The 24557-nt window shown below is 55.5% G+C and overlaps 1 protein-coding gene across 1 annotated transcript in view; it reads right to left on the bottom strand.

Moving 5' to 3' along the window:
• Positions 1 to 1984: 1984 nt before the first annotated feature.
• Positions 1985 to 24557, bottom strand: part of ST14 (ST14 transmembrane serine protease matriptase) — a 35110-nt gene continuing 12537 nt past the window's right edge. The window contains exons 2-19 of the mRNA XM_054579413.1: positions 17347 to 17506; positions 16751 to 16878; positions 16511 to 16581; positions 16018 to 16175; positions 15822 to 15857; positions 15307 to 15547; positions 12962 to 13101; positions 12602 to 12699; positions 11852 to 11961; positions 11604 to 11734; positions 10786 to 10890; positions 10323 to 10433; positions 10121 to 10234; positions 9684 to 9806; positions 8687 to 8873; positions 3131 to 3405; positions 2305 to 2441; positions 1985 to 2220 (exon numbers count right to left, since the gene is read on the bottom strand). Coding sequence (XP_054435388.1) covers positions 2059 to 2220; positions 2305 to 2441; positions 3131 to 3405; positions 8687 to 8873; positions 9684 to 9806; positions 10121 to 10234; positions 10323 to 10433; positions 10786 to 10890; positions 11604 to 11734; positions 11852 to 11961; positions 12602 to 12699; positions 12962 to 13101; positions 15307 to 15547; positions 15822 to 15857; positions 16018 to 16175; positions 16511 to 16581; positions 16751 to 16878; positions 17347 to 17506 — 2487 coding nt within the window. The 3' untranslated portion in view covers positions 1985 to 2058. The remainder of the gene's footprint in view (positions 2221 to 2304; positions 2442 to 3130; positions 3406 to 8686; positions 8874 to 9683; positions 9807 to 10120; positions 10235 to 10322; positions 10434 to 10785; positions 10891 to 11603; positions 11735 to 11851; positions 11962 to 12601; positions 12700 to 12961; positions 13102 to 15306; positions 15548 to 15821; positions 15858 to 16017; positions 16176 to 16510; positions 16582 to 16750; positions 16879 to 17346; positions 17507 to 24557) is intronic.

The following is a 24557-nucleotide window of genomic DNA, read 5'->3' as shown; positions in this document are numbered from 1 at the left end:
GGTTCTGCTAGTCGTGGACGCCTGCTCAGACAGCGGTTCTCACACTCTAGGCACCTTAGAATCGCCCAAGCACAGGTGGCTGGGCCGCCCGGAGTCGGACGCAGGCCGCCAGGGTGAAGTGTGAGCGTCTGTGCCTCCGGGACCCACCAGGTGGTGCTGTTGTTCCCACATGGGGACACTGTCATAGATGGCAGGCCCAGCCCCTCCGCCTCAGACCACTGCAACTCCTGGAGAGGGTGGGGCGACCCTGAACACTAACTGCATGTTTAACCCTCTTCTCAGGTGAAAACAATGAGCCTGAGAACTCACAGTAAATTGCAGCAGAGTTTGTAGAGGACTCTGCGCCATTAGGGGACATGGGCACATTCAGGGGGAACTCTACTGGTGACCCTGCCTGCGTTTCTGACCACGGGAGGAGTGTCTCAGCACGATGGCAGGCCATGGAGGCAGGACAGGGTGCCGTGGGCAGGCACGGGCCGGGCTGGCCCCCCTGAACCCCAGGGCGTGAGCCAATACGCCCACTTGGGCCAAGGCCTGGCTGCCTGAGGGGAGTGTGTACTTAGGAACAAGACCCCCGTGAGGCCTCTCCCTACATGAGAGCTGTTCCCGACAGGGCACCGTCTGCACAGGAGTCTTCTGACAGCATATCCGTGCCCCTACTTTCCACAGCTCAGTAAGAACAGATAACTCTCCCGCTCCTGGAAGGGAAATTCAATGTGGATGCTTCCATGGGTACCAAGGCAAAACTTCTCTCCCCCTCCAGAGTGTAAAACACTCAGACCAAAATAAAAGAGGCAGCTCACCTCCTTGCAGTCTGACCAGATTGCCTCAATCGCACTGTACCGTTGCTCCTTTTGGATTTTAAAACTCATGGAAGGCAAAGACCATTCATTCAGCAAATATGTACTAGCATCTTCTAGGAGCCAGGCCTGAACTGGGCATTCAGTGACGAGCGAAGACCACCTCTCTTGAGGACACAGCCATTTGATTTCCCTACTAGGTTGGCTGCTTCCCCCAGCCCCAGCTCCTATAATGCCTCAAATATCCCTTCGAGGACTCCCCAAGCCCTCCCTACATTCCTGATACTGTTCCTCGGGGTCACCGCAAGCAAGGGGAAGATTTCATACTAGTAACTAAAACTCAAAGGATTACGGATGGCACTAGAGCTGTGAGGACATGTAAGCAGGGCAGCACGACCCTTCCAAGGCCTCAGGACCCTGGCGCCAGCACGGGTGAGCGCATCCCCCCGCCAACCGGAACCACCTCCCCACCGAATGCAAAGTCCTGCTTCCTCCTTTCCTCCTGGAACAAAGCTCCACCCCCTCCCCAGGGCACCCAGGCCCCGCAGCTGGGGCGCCCCCTCCCCACTCCTCCTAGCAGAGCCCCGGGCGCAGAAGCCACAGGTAGGAGCGGAAGCACAGCCCGTTGCTGGCCTGGAGAAGGCACAGGCACAGTGGGCCCCGCTCTTAGCCTGGCACCGGGGACTGTGCTGGGGGGAACCTAAACCCAGTTTCTTGCCGCCGGGGCTCGGAAGGAGAGCCCATCGACTCCAGTAAGGTCAAAAATGTCTAAAAAGAAATAAAGTATTTTACTCATACACACAAATACACACTCTGAACGCCCCCCTGGAGCTGGTTAAACAGTTCAGGTCTTAGACCTGTCAGTCTTGCAGGGTCCTTCTGACCTGCGTTTCCCGCAGAGTGTGTCCCTAGGAGCCCGCAGCGTTCCCCGAGCCCCGCCCGGATCCACGCCACGGCTCCTGGGGCGGAGGGGCAGAGGGGCAGAGGAAGCAGATCTTGAAGAAGGAGCCTCAGCCTCGCCTAAAGCTGGAGGGCGCAGGCTACGGTCTTCGAGCCTCTGCTCCCGAGCATCGCAGGCACCTTCCGCCCCCACCTCCGACCCCGCTGCGGAGGCTGACAGAGGTGAGAGGCTCCCCAGGCCAGGCCTCCATCTCGAGTCCGGGGGGTTCAGCTCAGTCTGGGCTCTGGGGTACAGGGAGCATCCTGTTCTCAGCCCACAGGGGTGCGCGTTGGGGTGACTGGTGGATGGCCCCTGCCTCTACACCCCCGTCTGTTCTTTAATCCAGTCCCGAAGCACAGGGATCCTTGTGTACACGCCTGGCTTGTCCTTCTGGGCGCAGCCTTCGCCCCAGCTCACCACGCCGGCCTGGAAGATCCGCCCGTCTACCTCCACGCTGGACAGGGGGCCTCCGGAGTCGCCCTGAGGGGAGACAAGGCTTCAGCGCCCCGCCTACCTCCCCGGCCCCCGCCCCTGCCGCGCCCCGCCCCAGGAGCCGGCACACACCTGGCAGGCATCCACGCCCCCGCTCAAGTAGCCCACGCACATCATGCGCGGCGTGATCTGCTGTGGCATCAGCTTCTCGCAGGTCGTTTGGTTGATGACGCGGATCTCGCCCTTCTGTAGGATCAGCACGACGGTGCCTGGGGGGAGGGCAGGACAGGCTGACCCGGGCAAGCCGGCTCCCGGGCGGCCAGGCCACGCGGAACAGCACCCCCAAGTGCCCCCCCAGCAATAAGTGGACTAGCAAAACTGGGGACACACCCAAAGCCCGAGGCTGAGAACGGCCTGGTAACGGACAGCGCACCCCCCGGAAGGAGGCTGCGGCCGAGCGAGATGGAGCACCACCGTGGGAGCCGCGTGGGAGCATGAGCCAGCCCCCGCGGAACGCCCACCGTGGTTTCATCAAATGCCCTGGCGCCGAGGCCAGGTGCTTTTTCTTTTTCCTCTCCGTAGTCTACAAACTCTCAGCAGTGCACCCAACTTTATTAGAGCTGAGCTTCCCAACACGACAGGCTCCAACTAAGGGCTTTCAGACGGAGACAGGGGCGAGGAGGCCAGTTCCCACCGCCAGTCGGGGCAGGCACAGCTCACAGGCCTCTAAACCGGTGTGTCCACAACAGTGTTCCCATATTCACTGAGTTCCATCTGGGAAGGCGCTTTTGTCTTCATCTGACAGGTGAAGGCACAGGCTTCGAGTTTAAGCAATGCGCCAGAGCCACTCCTTCTACCCAAGGTCCGGCCTCGAAATCCGCCCCCCCCCCCCCCCCCCCGCCGCTTCCCCTGGAAGCCACATCTGCCAGGGCGACACGGTGCAGCGCGGCCAGCTCACCTCCCTCGTAGGTGTGGCCCCAGCCAGTGACCCAGATGGCCTTGCCGACGGGGAAGACGTGCGTGGCGTCAGGCAGGCAGATGGGCCTCACGGTGCTGCTGTACTCAACCGGCCGCTCCAGCTCCAGCACCGCGATGTCGTAGTCGTAGGTGAAGTCGTTGAAGGACGGGTGGCTGATGATGCGCTTCAGCCCGCGCTCCTGCACCCCCTGGGCGCTGCGCTTGCTCTGGTCGTGCAGTCCCAAGAAGGCCGTCCACATGCTGGGGTCCGAGTACCTGCGGGGCCAGCACAGAGCGCCTGCCACACGCCACCAGGGGCAGCGTGGCTGCCGCGGGCCTCCACCCCCAGCTGGACACAGCCGGTGACTCCGGCCTCCTCGCTCACCCCCATTTCCTCTTTGTTTCCCTCTGTCAATTCATTTTAACTGATTACCAAAAACACCTTTTATATCTTAATCTGATCTTCCACGGAAGGCACAATCCAAATACTTTTCTAACACACTAAGTAGAAAAAGGAATTGAAAAAGACATTGAACTTGATCTATGGGGTTTGTTGCCAGTAGCAGTATCGATGTAGCAATTCCGAAACTGCCTCATCTAGTGTTTGCTAGAGGACTGAACACACAAGAACAAGAGAGTGGCGCTGGGAGCCCATTTCTGACGTGGGAAAAGGGGGCTCCCAGTAAGGAGGAGGGGCCAGGCAAGAGCCCGCGCTACTGACCGGTGGAGGCAGCAGTAAAAGCTTACGATTTTTCCAAAACAAAGTCCTAAAGCAGTGGCATTCCTAACACACCCAGAGCTTGTCTAAATATCCTTCTCTATTAAAAAGGAGCCAAGGCTCCTTGGAGAAATGGACATTTTCAGGTGTGGAGCAAGGAAACAAAGAGCCGGCCTAGGCCATCTGTGTCACCGGAAGCGAGCGGTGCTCAGACAACGATGGAGCCGGCAGGACAAGGCGCTGGCCCAAATCGGGGTCCTCCGAACATTAAAATAACCGATAGTATTATTTACTATGCACGCTGAATAACAACAGAAGAGGGGGATGGAAATCCAAGAGTCCATCCTGAGTCTAAAAAATAGTTTCGAAATATGTCTAAGGGGAGAAGGAAAGCTCTTCCTTACAGAAAAACACCAGCTAATAAATACAGAAGAAACGATGCAATGATACATCACATTTTGCACCTGCCATAGCAATAACCAATATGTGCAAGTATCACTGAGGAAAGCTAAAACCACTGGGTAGAAGGCTTGTTGGAGCAAGATATTCAACTGATTCAAAGTATCATCCGAGACTGCTTGTTCATAACCAAAAGGGGAAGTACCGTCACAAAGGGGAAACCCCAGGACACGACCACAACTAACTAATCAGACATTTCTCTTTCTGACCAGGCACTTCCTGAGGACACACTATCACCTAGGTGATGTTTCCTATGACAAATGTGTAACCTAGCTCTAATCAAGAAAAAACCACCAGAAATATCCAAAACAAGAGGCTTTCTGTAAAACACCTGGGCTGGACTTTTCAAAAACGTAATGCCATAATAGACCAAAAATTACAGGCTTAGAGACACTGTTTCAGATTTAAAAGAGACTAAAAAAAAAAAAAATCACTAAATACAAAGCATAACCGTCAACTGGATCCTAGATTTAAGGGGACCATATTGAGATAATCGGAGGACATCTGAAATGTGGACAGCACACTAGCTAACACTATTTCTGGATGTGATAACTGTATTGTGGTTAATGTGGGAGAATTTCCTTGTTCTTAGGAGATGCAAGCGACATACTTAGGGAAGAAATGTCAGTAATGGCTACACCTACGATGAAAACAGTTCAGAAAAATATACATGCACATGTGGAAGCAACTTAGTAGCACCTATGAGATCAAGCCTGGTTAAGGAGCTGTGTCCAACAGCTAAAGGAATTTGAGGGGAAGACTTTAGAGTCAGTCACCAAATAGGGACTGGAGAGAGACCAGGGAGAGCCCCTCGACAGCGCAGTGTGACACGTGTCCTTCAGAGGAACGGGCAGATGCTACGGAAGAGCATGGCGCGGGAGGCGTGTCAGGAGACGGAGCAGGTCAGGAGCTAGGCCTTGGAGATCTGATAGGATTTGGTCAAATCCTACAGGCGGGAAGAAAGCAGCACATTCAAAGAGAGCAAACAGAATGCTTAGGAAGCCCCCCCAAAAATCAACATCCAGCACGCGTGAGGCCAGGATAGGAGACTGGGGTTGAGGAGGTGGGAGGGCCGTGGGAGGGCCCAGGCGACGTGGCCACGTTGGTCACATGAAGGCATTTCTACACGGCCCTGCGAGCCATGGCAGGCACGTATGCAGGGGACGACAGGATTGGGCGGCTCTTTGGAAAGACCACTCCGGCATTGGCAAGGGCGCACTGGAGTGCTGAGAAGGAGGCGACAGGGTCAGGGAGGGCATGCTGAGGCCACCCCGGCCAGGGGGAGCCAAGGCGGCAGCAGAGGGAGTGGGAGAGAGGAGAGATGCTTCTGGGGTACCTAGGAGGCAAGGACCAGGTGGATGAAAGGGTGCGGGAGGGAGCAGAGTCATCCTGTCGCCTCTGGCTGTGTCTCCCTGTGATCCCATTGCCTGTCAGGCAGGGCCGGCCCTTGGTCAGCTGAGCCCTGTGCCCCAAGGCTCCCACCCCTCGTAAAGTCTTCCCTGTGAAACCTGCTGTCTCCGTCTTTCCTCAGCCTCGGGCAGTCCGTGGTTCCACAGGCAGACCTGTCTCTAGCTGGTTAAGGTAGGCGCCCCTACCAGTACCTGAGAGACCAGTGTGGACGGGGTGGCCACCTAGCTCGCCAGTGACAGCCAAGGCAGTGACTGACAACCGGACATAGTTGTCGGTCAGAGCTGACCGCTCGCCAAGAGCCCTTCTCAGTGCTGACACCTGATGCCATGTCATCTCCCGACAGCTTTTCAAGGCAGGGCCGCCCCTTTGAGGTGAGGACTCAGGCACAAAGAGGTTAAGTAACGTGCCCAAGATCACACAGCTAACAAGTCATGCCCCATGGTCCAAACCCAGGTAACCTGTGCTCTTAACCACAACCTGATGCTGCCTCTCAGTGACAACCCTCAAGCACTTGTTGACCCAGAAATGTGGCCAAAGTAACTGCACCCCATCCAAGTCTTGCACGCTTCACACCTGCCTGCCTCTGCTCACAGCTCTCCCTTTGTCTGGACGGTCTGAGTCACCTTGTCCTGTGACAACACCCTCACGCTGGCACTTAAATCACACGCCCCTGCTCATAAAGGCTCTCCGACCAGCTGCCCTCCGCAGGGTTCAGGCAGAACACACTCCATATGTGCGCCCCAGCAAACCCGTCCTCAGTTCTAGCCTGGCACCTACTGTGTGCACGTGTGAACATGTATTCACATGCATGTTTATACACGTACCCGTGCACATGTAACAGAGCTCTTTCTCCTACTCTGGGACGTCTGGTCTCCGCAGTCTAACAGCAATGGTTGCTGAATGTATTACCTGGCAGAAGTAAGACGGACAAGCAACAGAAGGGGAAGGAAAAGGAAATGAGGAACGAGGTGAGGACGCGAGGGAAGGGGGCCAGGTATGTCCTAGCTTGCCCTGCAGCAGGGCCTGGAGCCATGGGACTGCAGTGACAATGAGGGCACCGGGTGCCCAGAGCCTGGTTTCTAATTACCATTCCCCGCTACAGGGCTCCCTGGGGAAATGGCTCCTTCCGGGGCTGGGCCCGGGCACATACAACAGAGCCCCAAGCAGCCGGCAGGGCCAGAATGCAAAAAAGTGGCTCAAAAAAGACAAAAGAACAGGGCCATAGCAAAGGGATACAGGAGTCACACTCAGCGAGCTCCCAATAGTCAAATCTGAAACAGCGTGAGCAACAAAGTCGGTAACAGGGCATTGGGTTACAGCCTGAAACATACACACGAGTCCACGGAGAAATGAATAGCATGTAGAAAGCGGGGCGGGGGGGGGGGTAGTTACTTCCCAACGGAGCAAGCCGGCAAACACTATCTTAACCAAATGACCAAGATTGACAGGACCAGCGACATCGTGTTTACATCATTTACCCGCTGATACGATGTTGATATTCTCCAAACCTCATAACCCCAGTCTCATCACAAGAACAATCGCAGTCCAACCAGACGGGGGTGCATTCTGCAGGATGCCTGACCTCCAGACTGCCAAGGGCACGAATAACAGACAGACAGACAGACTGAGAGGCTGTCACAGACCAGAGGAGACTGGGGAGCCTGGACATGGCCTGTGACGTGTCGGCCAGGACCGCCTCTCAGAGCAGGGAGGTGAGCAGGGTGACACCAGCGCTCGGCCGGGGGAGCCTGGCCCTGGGGGAGCGGCGACGGACCCGCGGGAGCGTCCCGTGTTGACGGGCACCCCACCTTAGCAGCCACGGGACATGGGCGAGGGCTGCCCAGCAATTCCGCACGACCTCTGCAGCTTCCCTATATTCCAAAATAAAGTGTATTTTAAAACTTTCTTAAGAAAGCTCCTCCCATCAGCCCAAAAAGAAGGGCAATCATATCTTCCCAGGGTTGAGTTGGAGTGAAGCTGACAATATGGGAAGAGACAGGACAGTCGGGTTACGGCCAGTGAGACACCAGCTCTGACCCCGTGCCCTCCAGACCTTGGCCTGGACCGGCGGCTCCCTCGCCCGTGCCCGCGGCTGTTTGACCAGGCCCCAGCTCCGTGCCTGAGCCTAGGCGCTGCCACAGGCCCGTCTCTCCAGAAAGCCCACGGCTGCTCTCTCCTGGGCCGCCTGGGGGTGGGAATCCCCTGGAATGTCTGCTCCCCTGGGCCCCGCCTCCAGGAGCAGACTGTCCCCTCTGACTCCCTCCCGAGCCACTGCCCGGGGGCCTCAGTGGGCTGGAGCTGAGACACGAAGAGCCCAGCCCTGGGTCCCCACCCACCCTGCCCTGAGACCCCGCACAACCCTCCCTCGGCGACCGTCCCTGTGCCGGGCTGGAGTCTGCCCTGGACCTGGGGCTACGGTGTGCTGAGCGCCTACTATGTGCAGGCACAGTGCTCAGTGTTTCAGCTGTGTTGTCATATTTAATTCTTACAACTCTAAGGATAAAAACTCACGCTGCCCCCATTGCCACTGAAAACCCGGAGGCCTAGGAAGTGTGACTAACTTGCCCAAGGTCACCTGGCGCGCCAGAGCCGCGCTGTTACTGAGAGGCCGGTCTGAGCAAATCGCCAGGGGCCCCTTCTGTGCAGGGGCTGGCCACGCAGACTGCGGAATGCACTCGCTGGGTCCCAGTGCAGCTCTGCCACTCAGTAACTGTGCAACCTTGAGCAAATGTCCTCACCTCCGTGAACCTACATTTCTGTGAAATGTGGACATAGCCAGACCCGCCGAACCGAGTTGTTAGGAAAGACGCTTAGATGGTGCTTCACTGAGAGTTAGTAGCCCCATCGTGGGGAGTCTGCAGCCCCTCCAGCCCGGCCTTGCCCCAGTGCCACCCGACCCTGGCACGACTCAGGGCCTTTCCAACCCCAGCACACAGAGGAGCACCCCCCGCTTCCAGCCCAGTGGCTCACTTGAATCCTCTGTCGTCGACGAAGCAGTGAGCGGCGGACACCATCCAGGTGGGCGAGATGAGGGAGGCCCCGCACAGGTGGCCCTGGCCCAGCGCATGGAGGCTCACCTGCCAGGGCCACTCGCCTTCCTCCGCGTCCTTGCCTCCAACCACCCGGGACTGCCTGCTGAACGGCCGCAGCCCGCAGTCTGCGAGGGCAGAGAACCCGAAGGAACGGCAGTGAGCTGAGGTGCGGGCAGCGCCAGGCCCCGCGCCAGGCCCCAGGAGAGCCTGGCTGGGGCGGTCGCCTCGCAGCGGGCACAGCGCTGCAGGGACAGTGGTGCCAAGAGGGAACCCTACAAGTAAGGGACTCTGAGCCGCAGACCCACCGACTCCCACAGGGCCCCTCTCCCCTGCTCCCAAGTTCAAAACCTTCGCACTCCGCCCACCCCTCCTCCTGCACCGATGCATGAGGGGGGCCCTCCAGGCACCTGCTGGTTTGCTTAATTTTACTATGGGTGTCATTTGCCTAGATTTCCGTGCAGAGAGACACGGCTCTCAGAGAAAAGAGCGGGTGCGTGACATGAAGTCACAGAACAGCCGCAGCTGTGCTCAAACTGACCCTGGGGCCAGTGCCTTTGAACTACACAGGAGGCTGCAAATCAAAGGGTGGGGTGGGGTGGGGTGCGGGCCAGACCCTGCTGGGGCTCGGGGAAGCTGCGCCCTTCCCCCCCCACTTCCGCCCCCGCCAGCGCCGGAAAGCCAGAGCTGCCACCCTCCCGGGCCGGGTCTAAAGGCAGGGCCCAGCCCAGCACTGTCGCCAGGACAACAGCCCGCGAGAGGCCTTGCCTCCAGGCCGCGGTGCAGTGCCTGAGTGCCAAGCAGCACCCGGGAAGGTCGCCCTCTCCTCCAGGCCACCGCCCCTCGCACGACGAGGGCGGAAGTCGGGGCGGGAGGCGCTGGCGTGACCCCGCCTCCGTGGGCGCCGGCCCAGGGAGCCCCCTGCACGGCCCGCTCACCGCAGTTCTTCTCGTCAGAGCCGTCCTTGCAGTCCTCCACCCCGTCACACTCGGGGTTGCCCTTGCTCACGCAGTGCCCGCTGTGGCAGCGGTAGGTGTGCTTGGTGCAGGCGACGACGCTCACTGCGCAAGGGGGAGGACGGGGAGAAAATCAGTCCCTCGGAGGCTCCCGGGGACGCCCAAGTCCCCTGCGCCACGCCGCTCGCTCGGGCCTGCCTCGCCCAGCCCCGCCCCGCCCACAGGCCGTCCAGCCCCGCCACCGGTTCTCCACCTTCTGGAAGGTTCTCCCCTTACGGACGCCCTTTCTCGCCACACATCCCACAAGGTGGTTTGTGCTTATTAAACTCTGGACACGCTGCAGGTGAGTGTGCTCATGGCTGCTCCCTCGGTGGGCGAGGAAGGCCCCCCGAAGGACGGAGGGCGGGGCCGGGCCTTACCGCTGTCGCACGTGGCCTCATCCGACCCGTCCCCACAGTTGTCCTTCCCGTCACACTGCTGGCTCTTCGGGATGCACTTCCCATTGCCACACTTGACGGTCTCATCCGGACAACCTGGGAAGCACACAGCGCTCAGCAGGGGCTCGACGCGCCCCGCGGAGGGCGGGCTGCGGGAGCCCGGCAGCCCCCCGTGGGCACTCACTGCACTCCAGCTCATCGCTGTTGTCCCCGCAGTCATTTACGTTGTCACAGACCCAGAAGCGGGGCTTGCAGAACTTGTTCTTGCAGGTGAACTGGTAGGTGGCATTGCATCCTGGAGGGGGACAGGGCAGCAGTCAGCCGGCGGGCCCAGCGCAGATCGAGTCCCCAGCCTCCCTCACCACTCGCTGCTTCCCTGGGAAGCTGCCTGGGGACACGGTCCCATCCGGCTGGCGAGCCGGCCCGGGCGCCCTGAGTCACTGGCTGGCTACGGAAGCTGAGCTCAGCACCGCGGAACGCTCCGCTGCCCGCGCCACAGGAGACGAGGCTCCAAACAGCAGCGTGAAGGAAGGGGCTAGATGTCTGCACTGGGGGGTGGGCACACCCTCCCGCCGCTTCGGGTCAGCTGGCAGGCGCCAGGGCACAGCCAGGGCAAGAGGGGACGGCCAGGCCTAAGCCCCACTCACGGCAGTCGAGCTCATCGCTGTAGTCGGCGCAGTCGGCCCAGCCATCGCAGCGCAGCTCGTTCCGAATGCAGCGCCCCGTGTTACACATGAACCTCCCCGGGCAGGCTGCAGGGGAGAGGACAGGCCTGGAGTCCGCGGCCCCGCCCCCGCCGCCCACAGCTGGCTCCCTGCCTCGTCTCCGCTCCCCCCCCAGACGCCTCACGGCCACCCGAGGACTAAAGAGGGAACTCGCCAGGACAGCCCCGCGCAGAGCAGAGCAGGGCTGCAGCGGGCCCCCAGGGAGGGCCCCCAGGCCGGCTGAGCCTTGGCGACAGGGTTCGCAGAGCCGCCGCAGGAAGGCTGGCCCAGGGTCCCTCCGGACTGCCAGAGACCAGACCCCGGGAAGCTCCGGGCAAAGGAGAGAGGGGCTGGCTGGGCGTGCACTCAGCTCTGCTGCCCCGCGTCCCTGGCCGGCCTTGTCCCCTGAGCGCCAGGCTTCCCACTGGCAACACAGAAAAGGCAGCGCCCCGGCTGGATGCTTTATGTGTCAAACGGCCCCACCACACTTCCTTAATGAAGGTATTTTCCACATTTCCACGTCCTGAAGTTGGAGGGAATCTGACAACTGGTGTCATCAGGCGGATGACAGAGTTGAAAGGAGGCCACTGTCACTTTCTCTGCAGAGGCAGCTAGTCACCTCGCAAAGGGGTTTGCTCATCTAATTACACTCTCTGGTGTCTCAGAGGCAGGAAAGCACAAGGCTAAGGGGATGCAGCACAGAGAGCGCATCTCAGGTCCCTCCCTCGAGCCAGGGTCCTCCTCCTAAAGAAGTCACTCACGGTCACTGGAGTCATAGGACAGGTACTCAGCCAGGAAGCCCGTGTCGGTGTAGGACTGATCCGAATGCAAGTGCACGGTGATCCTGCTGCTCCTGCTGGCCACCACGAACTGGGACCTCTCGCCGCAAAACCTGGGGGAGGAGGCCGCCATTAGGAAGAGGACCCACCCTCGGGCGTGGGCCCCTCATGGGCACCAGCGGCGGGCCAGCTCCCCCACTCTCCCGCCGAACCCCCTCCCAGGCACTCACTTCTCTCCGTTGACCTCCACGTAGTCCTTGGGGCACGAGCCCAGGGGCACGTTGGGCTCCAGCAGGTAGAAGACTTTGAAGAGCACCTTGACGTTTCGGTGGCTGGGCACCTGCAGAGAGAGAAGCTGCTGGTCTCTGCTGCCGCCTTCCCTTTTCCCAAACCCGGGGACCCCAGAGGTGGCTGTGGGGCCGGGGGAGCAGGCCGTGGAGCATGGCTGCTGTTGCTCCGACCCACGTGGGCACCGTGCCACACAGAGCAGGAGGGGGCCCGGGCCGTGTTTGGAAGAACTTCCAGACTCAGAGGCAAGGGACACTGGCATGTGGCTAAAGAAGGCTGTGAAGCTCTCTTGACCTTATCGAAGACGGAAAAAGAGACGGATCTCTGGCTGGGACGGCGAGGGGAGCCGTCCTGTCGGCAGGGCTCATTCAGCAAGTGCTTTCTCCGCTGCCCACGGACGCTGCGACCTCATCCCCACCGCACGTCCGGGAAGCAGCCACCGGCACCCTCGCGTTGCGGGAGCCCGCTGAGGCTCTGCCCGCGGGCCCGCCGTCCGCCGCGGGGGCGTGAGGACTCGAGTTCGTGCCTGCTTGACCTTGCAGCCGGTCAGCCCGGCGCGACCCTGCCCACCGCGGGGTGCCGATCCGCAGCCTCTTCCGGCTTGCCGAGGAGCTCATCTCCTCTGCCGCCCCTCCCCTCTCTCTCCCACCCATCTCCCTGTCCCCTCCCGCGCCCTCCCCTACAGCTCCTACCTCGATGTCCCAAGTGCAGTTGATGTTGGGAGGGTAGTGACCCGGATAGTAGGGGCTGCTGAACGTCCCTTGGGCTCCACGTAAGTAGCCTCCACAGCCTGAGAGGAAAGAGGAGACGGGGCATGACTGAGGTCGCTGGGCCAGGCAGACGGGTGGGGCACCCAGGCTCCACAGCCAGGTGCTGGGAACTCCAAGTGCTGGTCAGCTGACTGCTTTAGGCGGGGTGAAGGGCAAGCGGCCCTGTGACTTCAGCTTCAGACCTCTGTCACGGACCTGGGCCATTCACCAGCCACAGGGTTTGGCCTCAGGCCAACCACTAACTACTGTCCCCTTCTCTGCCCCGGCCCTGGCCCTCCTTACTCCTCATCTTAGGCAGCTGGAAGAACATGGCTTCAAAGCCAGGGTGTCGCCGCTCGGTGTTGATTATCAGCGTGACGAGCAGGACATTCTGGGAGGAGAGGAAGGTCAGGTTGTAGGAGGGGGGGTAGGTGCCACATAGCCTGTGGGGGCAAAAGGAACGGGCATGAGCAAGAGCAAACAGAACTGAAACAGGGGGCCAAGAACCCCTTCCCCAGCCCTGGTTCCAGTCTCAAAGGGCCAAGGGTAGGGTCAGAAAGCCCCGCCCCCATAAAACCATCAGCTACCTAAGAAAGGATTTAGTTAGAACACATTCTCTGTTTAAAGGAGCAAAACCTCATGCCCTGGCTGGTGCAGCTCAGCGGATTAAGTGTTAGCCTGTGAACCAAATGGTCGCCGGTTTGATTCAGAGCACATGCCTGGGTTGTGGGCCAGGTCCCCAGTAGGGGGCGCACGAGAGCCAACCACACATTGATGTTCCTGTCCCTCTCTTTCTCCCTCCCTTCCCCTCTTTAAAAACAAAGAAATAAAATCTCTAAAATAAATAAATTAATTAAGTAAGTAAGTAAGTAGCAAAACCTCAGAAACATTGACAGCCTAACATTAGAGGATTCATTAAACTACAGGCTAGGTAATAACAATAATAGTAGTAGTAACAGCATGAACAACTAACACTCACTATTAAGAACATTCCAAGCCCTGTTCTTTGTGCTTTTATATCTGTTAACTCAGGTAGCTTCCTGACAACTCTATGAAATAGAGACGATTAGCCCCATTGTACAGATAAGGGCGCTGAGGCATGGAGAGATAAAATAACGTGCCCATGATTCCACACTCAGTAAGTGCCAGGGCAAGAGTTCGAACCCTGGCCTCAGGCTCCGGAGCCCACACAGCCAGTGACTGTGTCCTACTGCCTCTGAACTATATCACGTCACACAACCACTGAAAAGTGACCGGAGGCAGAATTACTGATTTGGAAAGACCATCATAATACAGGATGGGGCAAAAGTAGGTTCAACGTTGTGTGGGAAACACAGTTTATTCCTGTCTTATTATTTATTAATTATTGTGTTATTGTCCATACGAGCAACTGTAAAGCTACTTTTGCTCCATCCTGTATAATTCATTTTTAAAAAGCTGACGACAAAACCAAAGGTGCTGTATAATCCTACATTTAAGTATAATCACAAACACACGCACACAGCAGAAAAGTCGGGAAGAATACGCATCACGAAACTAAGAGTGGATGCTTCTAGAAAGGAAGATTGAGTGGCGCTTGCCCTCTCTGTGCGTGTTTTTCCGCTCTTTCCTTTGGGGAGACACATTCCTCTGCTGTACAATTAGTGAGTGAGAGAGAAAGAGGCCCTGCACAGGAACGGTGAGCAGACAGATGTCCTGACCGCTCAGCTGTGGCAGCAAATGGCTCTCGTGGTTTGGCTCCAACGTCAGCCCGCTGTGATCACGACCGTCTGCCCAGCTCACTTCCACCGAGCCGGGCAGACCGGGGAGTGGGCAGGGCGCCACCCGCCCTGCCTCTGACGGCAGCCCCCTCGGGCAGGCATCTGGCCGGGGTGGCGCTGGTCTCTGCACCCCAGCCTCCTTGGCAGGGACCTCACACCTTCCTATTCCCTGGAACCCGGACGCTTTCACATCCAGGCTGCGTTCACTGGAAAGACCGCCCTCCTAGGGCTGGATAAGTCCTAGAGGTGGTGTAGACTCCCCTGAGGCCTAGCCTTTCACAGGCAACCCAACCACCCCGTTCCTGGGGCTCTTTCACCCCAGGCCACCTCCCACGTGCCCGATTCACCCCACAACCAGGCGCCGGCTCCTGAGAGTCAGCCTTTGGCCCCAGGGCCCATTCAGCCACACGCCCCGCCGTGCCTGACTTCCCTGCAGAAACCCCAACAACACAGCACTGCCCGTTTTCCGCCGGCGTCCTCAGCCTCGGGCTGGCCCTGGCGCTGCCCTGCGTCACTCGGGGGGCCCCCTCTTGTGAACCATGAGTAACAGGCTCTCTTCTCCAGCGGCAGCTGTCTCCTCAACTGTTGGCCTAACGAGCTGCGTTTGACAGCAGCCGGCCGCACCTTTGCAGGTGAAGCAGAAGGCCGTGCCTGTCAGCGTCCAGGGACCACTGAGCCTTCCTCATCGCTGCCGGGGCCGACAGATCACCTCCGAGGGGCTCTGCTGAGGCCCCTACTGAGCATGGCGCCTCCCCCGCAAGTCCGCAGTGGCCTGTGCCCAACATCACACGCTATGCCTCCCACGCACACGGCCGCCCGTTCCAGAGGCCCGGCCCACAGAGGCGGCGGCCGCTTCCCACAGCCCCCTGCGCTGCCCCCGACACTCACTGCACCACGGTGCGGGGTTCCACGGGGCTGAGCGTGTCGTACACCATGACCCGGTCATTGCCACGGTCGTCACAGGGCGCGACATCAAAGCTTCGGAAGGTGAGGCTCAGCACGGAGTCGGCATCCCCCCGCAGGGTCCACTGGCAGCGGGCGAAAGCAGGGTAGGGGCTGTCAGGAAAGCCAGGTGTGGCGAAGCGAGTCAGCTCCCCGCCTCGGGCGTGCAGGGCGAATCTGCATCTGTCTGCGTGGGACAAAGAGGGCGTGGGGTGGAGCTGGGCACAGCCCTCAGGGTGAGCAGCCCAGAGCCCTGCGGGGGGCGGGGGGCCCCAGGGCTGGCCTCTCCAAGCGCCCCAGGTGGCCCTGCACCCGGGAGAGGCCAGGGAGGGGGCTTCACATGGCCTGGGACAGGCGAAGGGATGTGCTGGCTATCACCAACATGTGACTTTTAGGGACACCTCAGGAGGGGCATCTGGCCACACCCTGACCCTCCTCTAGGAGGAGGGCATGATACTTACTGTCCTGGTTGCTCTGTACTGTTCTGGGGTCAGTGGCTGAAAAACAAGAGGGAGAAGAAAGTGTTTAGCGACCTAGTCCATTTCCTCGTTCCTGCTTCCTTATTCCCCTATGGGATGGGCCCGCCAGCATGCAGTCCCTTCCTGCGGCACGTTCGCGGCAGTCCCCCCGCCCGCCCCCGGCTGGCCCGGTGCTCACGGAAGGCCACCACCGAGGTCAGCACGAAGGAGTGCAGCGTGCGTGTGCGGGGTGGCAGCTTGATGGCGCGCTCCTGGGCCATGGCGCGCTCGGCCTCCTCCACCAGGTGGCTGGGGATGCTGAACTCCGACCAGTAGTAGGCGATGACACTGCCCTCGCTGGGGAGACAGGGCCACGTCTGAGAGGCGGGCGGGCTCAGGCACTGGCTTGTCCCCACTCTCCGAGAGGCCGGGTGCAGACCCAGACCCAAATTTGGAAAAATGACAAGGAAGCACCACCATTCCCGAGTGGCTTACAGCAGCAAGTGGCAGGCGAGGCACAGAGCACGCGCCCTGCCTGGACAGAAGAGCCGCGTGGGCCAAGTCACACCACGGACAGGTCAGGACGGGCACCTGGTTCTCCCTGTGGGCCGCAAGGGCCTTGTCCCACATGTGACAGCTCTCAGATCCCACCCCCAGCATGGCCACCACCCCGCCTTCTCCCCGGCACCCACCTGAAGGCAGTCACTGCGGACTCCTTGTGGTAGGGACCTAGGACTGGGATCTCGCTGTACAACAGCCTCAGCTGAGGGAAGAAGGAGAGCAGGCTCAGCTCAGGCCAGGAAGCAGCGATGGCCCCGGGCCCCGGCCTGTGCTTCTCCCTCCGCCCCGGGACCGGGGTGCCCTTCCCACACCCCACACCCACCCGGGGAGCAGACAGCAGGACAGGACTCAAGCCCAGGAGCTGGACTCACCGCCTCCTTCACTTTGCTGGCCAGCTCTGCAAACTCAGTGGAGTTTGGGTTCTCATAGGCATCCAGAAAGTTCTCATTTGTGATCCTCAGGTAGCCATTAAAGGTCTTCTGGACCCGCATGTTCCGGTCTGTGCCCGACCGGGGAAGGAGAACAGTCAGAGGAAGTGACGTCACCCCCCTCCTGACCCCCAATGTCCACAGGCTGCCCTCAGCGACCCTGGGGGAGCTGTTACGATGAAGGATGAGGAGGCGGTGGGCCAGGCCTCTACTGGCATCCACACCCATGCCCAGACCCCAGAGCAGGACAAGCAGCAGAACTTCTGACACACACAGGACTGAGTGCCAGGAGGGGCCAGGGGGCGGAGGAGCCCGATGGGCCAGCTCTGACCAATTCCTCACCACCCCCACCCCCTGCCCACTGCTATGGCTGCAAAGAGCCAGGGGACACAGGGTCCTAGACCCCTCCTCACCCACAGCCACCGCGTCCTCCCTTCTCTCCCGCGTGTCCATAAGAGGCGGGCCCTGGGTCTGACCCTTGAGGGCGGAGGTAGAGCCGCCCCCACGACCGCCCCCCCAGAGCCCCCGCCTTTACTCACACTGGAAGTGCCACACCAGTAAACCGGCCATGAGAGAGAACAAGAGGATGCCGATGAGCACGGCCACCAGCACCACCCAGAGCCTGGGGCCCCGTTTCTCAACCTTCTTGGTGTTGTTGACCGGCAAGAACTCCAGGCCTTCCTCGAAGCCGTTCATGTTCTGCACAGAGAGAAAGGCGCTGCAGCTCAGAAACTCTCACCTCACCGGCCCCTCTAGACCCGGCCAGCGAGGCCATCCACGTACACGTATCATCTTTGACGCAGGTAGATGCCCAGGCAGGGGCAAGGCGGGCCCAGCCCAGAGCCAACTGGCCACCAGGTGGCTGGGCGCAAGTTTCGAAAGGCCCTCCCTCTGGCCACCACAACCTCAGGCCCACTGGCCCCCTGAACCTTCTAGAAGGCTGTGGGCAGCATGAAGACTGAACCCCCACCCAGTGGCCCTGCTTCGCCAATGTTTAACCAGTGAAAATAAAAAGGCAGTAAACCTGGGCGGCTCTGCCGTTCCACGGCGGAACCAGCCACCCACTTTCAGCCGAGCGTCCAAGTACAGGACTGCGAGGTGAGGCGAGGAGGTCCCGTCTCTGCTGGGGTCCACACCCGTGCTCAGACCCAAGAGCGGGAAGAGCGACGAAACTTCCCACACACAGGACGGCGGCTTCCCCGGCTCCTCCCTGTCAAGGGGCATCCAGGACCGGGGGGGGGGGGGGGCTGACGGTGGGTGGGGCAGGGGCGGCGGCTGCACGCCCTGACTGGCAGACCTTCCTCACACGCCCTACCTGCCTGCCTTCAGCCCTGGACGGGGGCTGCGAGTCACAAAATGTAAAGGTTTACAGGCTTAACTGCCTCATATCCAGTGCAAAGGCATTTGCAATAAAAGCAAGAGCCCACACCCCAAATTCCACAGATGTGGCCATTTTTAACAGTTTCCAGATGCAGTTCTTCTGGTGTTAACCTCGTAACTGAGATAATGTGTTTTTAAGCTGGTGTTTCTTGGTTTGTCACATTTAAACATTATCTATGAAACGTTCTCTACACTCCTGCCACATTTGAATACTTTTATCTTAGTTCCCGAATTGGTTGTATTTGTGACTTTATCGAATATCGCACACAGGAACACACTCCAGCCATGGCCAGGTAGCTCAGATGACTTGAGCATCATCCCGATACACCAAGGTTTTGGGTTCGATCCCCGGTCAGGACAAATACAAGAATCAACCATTGAATGCATCAGTAAATGGAACAACAAATCGATGTTTCTCTCACTCTCTCTCCAACCTCCTTTCCTCTCTCTCTAAAAATCAATCATTTAATAAAAAGAAAAAAGAAACACTCTCCATACTTAACTGTACCATGGTAATCATATTGCAGTATACAAATGTATCAAATCAATATGCTACACACCTTACACAATATTATATATCAATTATATACAAAAAAAATAAAATTTAAAAAAGAAAAGAAACACACCCAGAGGTAACTACTTAAAACACTTCCAAACTGTTCTGGAATTTGTCACCATATTTCTAAATAATATGCCAATACTACTATCCCTTGATTCATCTACTAAAAACATAATCAACAGACTTACTATTATGATAATGTGGATTTTAATGTCCTTCCTTCGCTTTCTCTCACCCAAACTCCCAATAGTTATCAGGCTAAAGTTTTTTAAAAATTATATCCATACTTTATGTTATTATTATTCGTTTTTGAAAATATTGTTCATTATTGTTTCCTTCCCAGTACAACGATATTTCATTTTTCCTGCTGCAAACATTCTTTTACTTGGGTTCCTTTTTAACATATACCCAAATCTCTCCATACAATCTAAGTGCTCTGTAATAGTGTTCTAATCTTTCACATATAAAGTCTATCAAATAACCTTTCGGTTTCATTTTCGTCCTGGGAGCCTCCCTCCCATGGACCTCTGTGCATTCCCACAACTGTTGTCTGGAACCTCCTTCCCATGACCCTGGGGATCCCCTTATCTCCCTCTAATGTTACCACCTCTGTTTCCTGGATTCTGTCTTTGTCTCTCTTGGATCACATCTGTTGATAGTTTGGCTGGGTATAGAACAATAGGTTTCAAATAATTTTCATTTAGAATGTTGAAGTCTCCATTGTTTTTTAGCTTCTAATCTGGCTTTTGATAAATACTATAATAGTACATATTCATTACTTTTTATTCATAATCTTCATATTTCTCTGAAAGCCTTGAGGATGTGCTTTGAATTGGGTCTTTAAATTTCATAAACTGAGCTCTCCACCTGCCCTTTGAATTCAGACACTCTTATCTTTCAGCCTAGAAAACTTACTTATATTGTTCCTCAGATTATGTCCTCCCCCTTCACTTCCTCTGGTCTCCCTTTCTGCAATTTCTAATATTTGTATTGACCTCTAACTTATCCTTTTTTTTGCTATCATCCATCTTGTTTCTTAATCTTTCTGATGAGTTTTTCATTTCTCTATTAAAATTTTAATTTCCAAGAGTTTTTTCTTGTTCCCTGAATTTTAGATGCACAATCTTCTCATCTTTGAACTTCCACTGAGTATCTTTTCTCTGTTTTTATTTTCTCTTTCATGCTGAAGGCTTTCCTCAAATGCCCAAGGATGCTTGGTTGTTCATATTTGGGAATGAGGTCCAAAGGGCTGTCTGGAAGCTCTGTGTGAACGGTTTGGCACAAGTGGCTTTACTGTAGGCCACAATTAAGTGAGTTTTTTACTGGGCATTCCCAACAGTTAAGCTATGTAGCTCTTTTCTGTGGGGTGCTTTAATGCTCCAGAGATTAATTTTCTAAACTCTCGAAATTCAAATCCAGCCACTAGCATTCCAGAACATGTGAGAGAATAAAACCTTTGCCTCTTTTTGCTCCTCACTACAGCCTTCTCTGCAACTGGTGTCTCAGGTCTGGAGAAATCTATTTTCTCCCTTTATGGGGGTGCTGGTGGGGTGGGGGCATTTTTGTTTGGGACAGACGTGGAGATCTAAGGACTTCTAACAATGTCCTTCACTTCCCACCTCTACTTTTCATGACACTAGAGCCAATTCCAGAGCCTGGCTGAGGACATTATCAAAGAAATACTGGGAGCCCTGGCCAGTGTGGCTCAGTTGGTTAGAGCATCATCCCGTAAACCGAAAAGTCATGGGTTTGATTCCCCCTCAGGACACATGCCTAGGCTGCAGGTTCAGTCTCCAGTCAGGGCATGTACGAGAAGCAGCCGATGGATGTTTCTCTCTCACATCAATGTCTCTCTCCCTCTCTCGCTCCCTCCCTTCCTCTCTTTCTAAAATCATTGAGCATGCCCTCAGGTGAGGATAGGAGGAGGAGGAGGAGGAGGAGAAAAAGGAGGAGGAAGAGAAGACGACGAGGAAGACATAATACTGGTAGAATTTTTCCAAGAGCTAAAGAGAAGAATATCTCTTTAATTCAAAGGGCTCAACGAATGGTGGGAAAGATAAATGAAAGAGCAACCTCAACTAAATACATCATGAGGAAAGTTCAGAAGACCACAAATAAAGAGTAGTCCTCTAAGCCTCCATCTGGGTTGCCCCTCTCCTTTTATGTTTCACATTTTTCATCATCTGAGATTCTAGGATTCTTCAACATTCTGGGATTTTTTAAAAACTTACTCTTGTAAACCTACAGAATTTTAAAAATAGCTTCCCTGAGGTTTACTTGACAAAATAAAATGTGTGTATTTACAGTGCACCACGTTGGCGTGTGTCCCAGTCAAGAGAAATGAACCTGAAAAGCCGCCTCCTGGCCCTTCCCTCCCAATCCTCCCCTGCTCCCTGTCCTGCCCCCAAGCAACCACTTATCTGCTTCCTATCAATGAAGACTAGTTTGCTTTTTCTAGAGCATTAAATGGAATCACTCAGCACGTGGGCTTTATTGTCTGGCTTCTTTGCTCAACACAGTATTTTGAGATTCATCCACATTATTACCAACAGCGCATTCCTTCCTCCTGTTACGTAGTATCCCATTGTATGGATATATAACAATGTGTTTCCCTAGTCACCTACTGAGGGACATTTTGTTGGTTCCAGTTTGGTGCTATCACCAACAAAGCTGCTATCAACACCTCTGTACAAGCCTTCATTTCTCTTGGGTAAATACCTGGAAGTTAAATGGCAAGTTTGCATGATAGGTGTATCGTTTTAAGGGACTGCCAAACAGTTTTCCAAAGTGACTGCTATTTTACACTCCCATCAGCAGTGCAGGAGCACTCCAGTCGTCTACATCCTGTCCAGCACGCGGTACAGTCCATCTTTTTAAATCTAGCCGTCCGAACAGATGTATAGTGGTATCTCCCTGTGGTTTTAAGATGCTTTTCCTTAATGACTAATGATGTTGCACATCTTTTCATATACTTAATTGCCATGTTTATCCTCTTTGGTGAAGCGTCTTTTCAAATCATAAGGTTTTTTTTTTAATTGGTTTGCTTACTTCTTATTGGGTTTTGAGTTATATATACACGTGTGTGTGTGTGTGTGTGTGTGTGTGTGTATTATGGATACAGTTGTTTGTCAAAAATTTGTTGTCCACATATTAATGGGTCTCTTCAAGCTCTTCTGTCTCTTTGTGCTAATGCCTTACTGTCTTCATGATTGCAGCTTTGAAAGTAAAAAAAAAAAAACACTACTGAAATAATAATAGTAAGGTTGCAGGATACAAGATATAGAGAGAGAGAAATTAATTGTATTTTTATATGTTAAAAATGACTAACTGGAAATTAAAACTAAAAAAAAATAATTTACAATAGCATCAGCAATAGGAAATACTTAAGGGTAAATCTGACAAAAGACATCCAAGATCTATGCACTGAAAAATACAAAGCAGTGCTGAGAGAAAGTTTTTAAAGCCTAAATAAATTAAGCAATATCTCATGTTCGTGGATTGGAAGACTCAATCTAGTTAAGATGTCTATTCCCAAACTTGTTCAGACATTCCATACAATCTTGATTAAAATGTCAGCAGGCTTTTTGTAGAAATGGATGAACTGGTCGGAAATTCATACGGAAACGCAACAGACCATGGAAACCAGAGGACTAAAATCACCTGATCTCAAGACTTATTATAAAGGCAAGGACTGTTTTTCTTTAAATTCAAAAATCATGTAGTGTTTCATTTCCAAGAGTGATGTTTTCTTCTTTGATGGTTTCTTTATTGGGTAATATTTTCTTATGTTATGAATGCTTCCGGCTCTTTCTTAGGTTACCAGCTAGGTTGTTTTGGTTGTTTTTTTTTTTTTAATTATCTTCAGAACTTTGTCTTTCTTTTTCAGGCTGTAGGTTTTCTTTAAAGGGCCCATAGTCTTTGGTTTTCTAATCATATTTAAAAATGAAAAAATACAATGTGGTGAAGGCCAGTGGGGGGCTGGGTGGAAGCAGACAAGGGGGGGTGGCATGAAGAACATGTGTAATAGTGTCGACAATATAAATAAATAAATAGAAATATTTTTAAATAAAAAAAATAGCAAGGCTTTAGAGCCAGACTCTCTGAACAGACCGCACATATGTGTATATGCCTTAGAAGAAATGCAGGAAAATAACTGTTTATTATGTTTATTTTCCATTGACAGAGTAATTTCGCAACTATTCCCTTCCCTGACCCTCCCAACAGTCCCGGGCCCTTTCCCGCTGGGGAACTCGGCCCCCGCGCCACAGCCAAGGCCGGGAGAGCGGAGGCCTTGCAGGAGCACGTGGCCAGTCCCGGTCCGGTCCTGGTTCCTGCCCCCCAGAGTGGTCAGCTTCCAGAGCTCAAGAAGCATGTATTCAGGGGAAAAAGAAAGCAAGCTCCTTAGGAAGGGGGCGGTGGCCGATGGCATGGACAGCGTACCCCAGGGCCACGGGGCCTGGCCTTGGAGCCGGGCCGGCAGCAGTGGGACGGGCTCGGCGGCAGGGCCTGGATCGTCCCTGCAGTGTGACTGCTGGGCTCCGCGCAGCCCCAAAATGCTGTTTAATCAGTAACTAGACTGATTCCTTTTATAGCCCTACTCTCGGCTCCATTTTTAGGTATATTCGACATCATGTTGCCGAACCCAGGCATTTTATTGATAACTGAGGCTGAAGAGGGAGTGGCTCGTACGCAGTCATGAAGGCGGTGAGGTCAGCCGGGGCGAGAGCCATGCCCTTCCACCCTCCGGGGGGTCAGGCACGCTCGCATGGAGGGGGGGGGCGGCAGGGGGCCCCCATCCATTGCACGTGACGACACACGTAACCATCTCTCTGCACTTAACGACCACTCCACAGGCCAGAGCTAATGGGGGAGAACGCATGCCGGTGCCCCCTTTAGCCTCTCCTTTCTCTCTTTCGTAGAAAGAAACCCATTTGCAGGTGCCCCTACAACACCCAGTGCTGTGAAGCCAGGGGCTTGCTTACACAAACAGACCCACAGGCCAAGAGAAACAGAGAGAGAGAGAGAGAGAGACAGAGACAGAGACAGAGACAGAGACAGAGAGAGGCAGGCCTCATGACTCTCCTGGGCAACTCCCACCAGCCAGCCAGGGTCCCCAGACACACAGCAGGGCTCAAAGCCAGTGCAGGCAGGCAGGAGAGCAAGGAACGACGTCCTGGAGGACGGGTGGGCATGAAGGGCTTGGGGTGCCTGCAAGAGTGAAGGACCTGGAGGGATGAAGGGGGAGAACCCAAGGGGCAGGGAGCAACGACAGGATCAGGTGACCGCCACAGCCATCCAATTTACTGGAGGGCAGAGGGCCGTGGCCCAGAAACCCGGGAGGATGCAGAAGCCCCGGAGAATGTGGTATTTTCTGTTGTGTTAACCACACTAGTGCAAGTGACGCATATCCTCCTCAAGGCCAGTGGCTGGCCTAAAAAACTGATTTACAAAAGCTACCTGATGATATAAGAAAGACCCTTGCAGTCACCTGACTCCCACTAAGAAATATACTCACAAGGGCTGAAAACTCGATACTGAGCAAACAAAATTCGTGCCCAAGTCAGCTAAAGAATTCTCCCGCCTGAGAGGAGGCTTCCCCTGACCCCCAAGCACATGCTGACAGACCTGGCACCGGCTCCAGCCTCCCCGGGGTCTCCTCTCCCACTGGCTCTGGGGACCAGCAAACCCAAAGCTAGACTCGTCATCAGTAGTTTGGCATGTGGTCCCCACTAAAGAAAAGCAACTGGTAAGCGTTCACATTTTTAAATGGCAGAAATAGCACTAACTATCCAAAAATCCATGCAAGATTCC

Source organism: Pteronotus mesoamericanus, unplaced genomic scaffold (assembly GCF_021234165.1).
Source record: "Pteronotus mesoamericanus isolate MK-2021 breed Mesoamerican mustached bat unplaced genomic scaffold, CSHL_Meso_final contig_53, whole genome shotgun sequence".
NCBI classification, from domain to species: Eukaryota; Metazoa; Chordata; class Mammalia; order Chiroptera; family Mormoopidae; genus Pteronotus; species Pteronotus mesoamericanus.
Note: the sequence above shows the minus strand (reverse complement) of the source record. Positions and strands in the feature narration are given on the sequence as shown.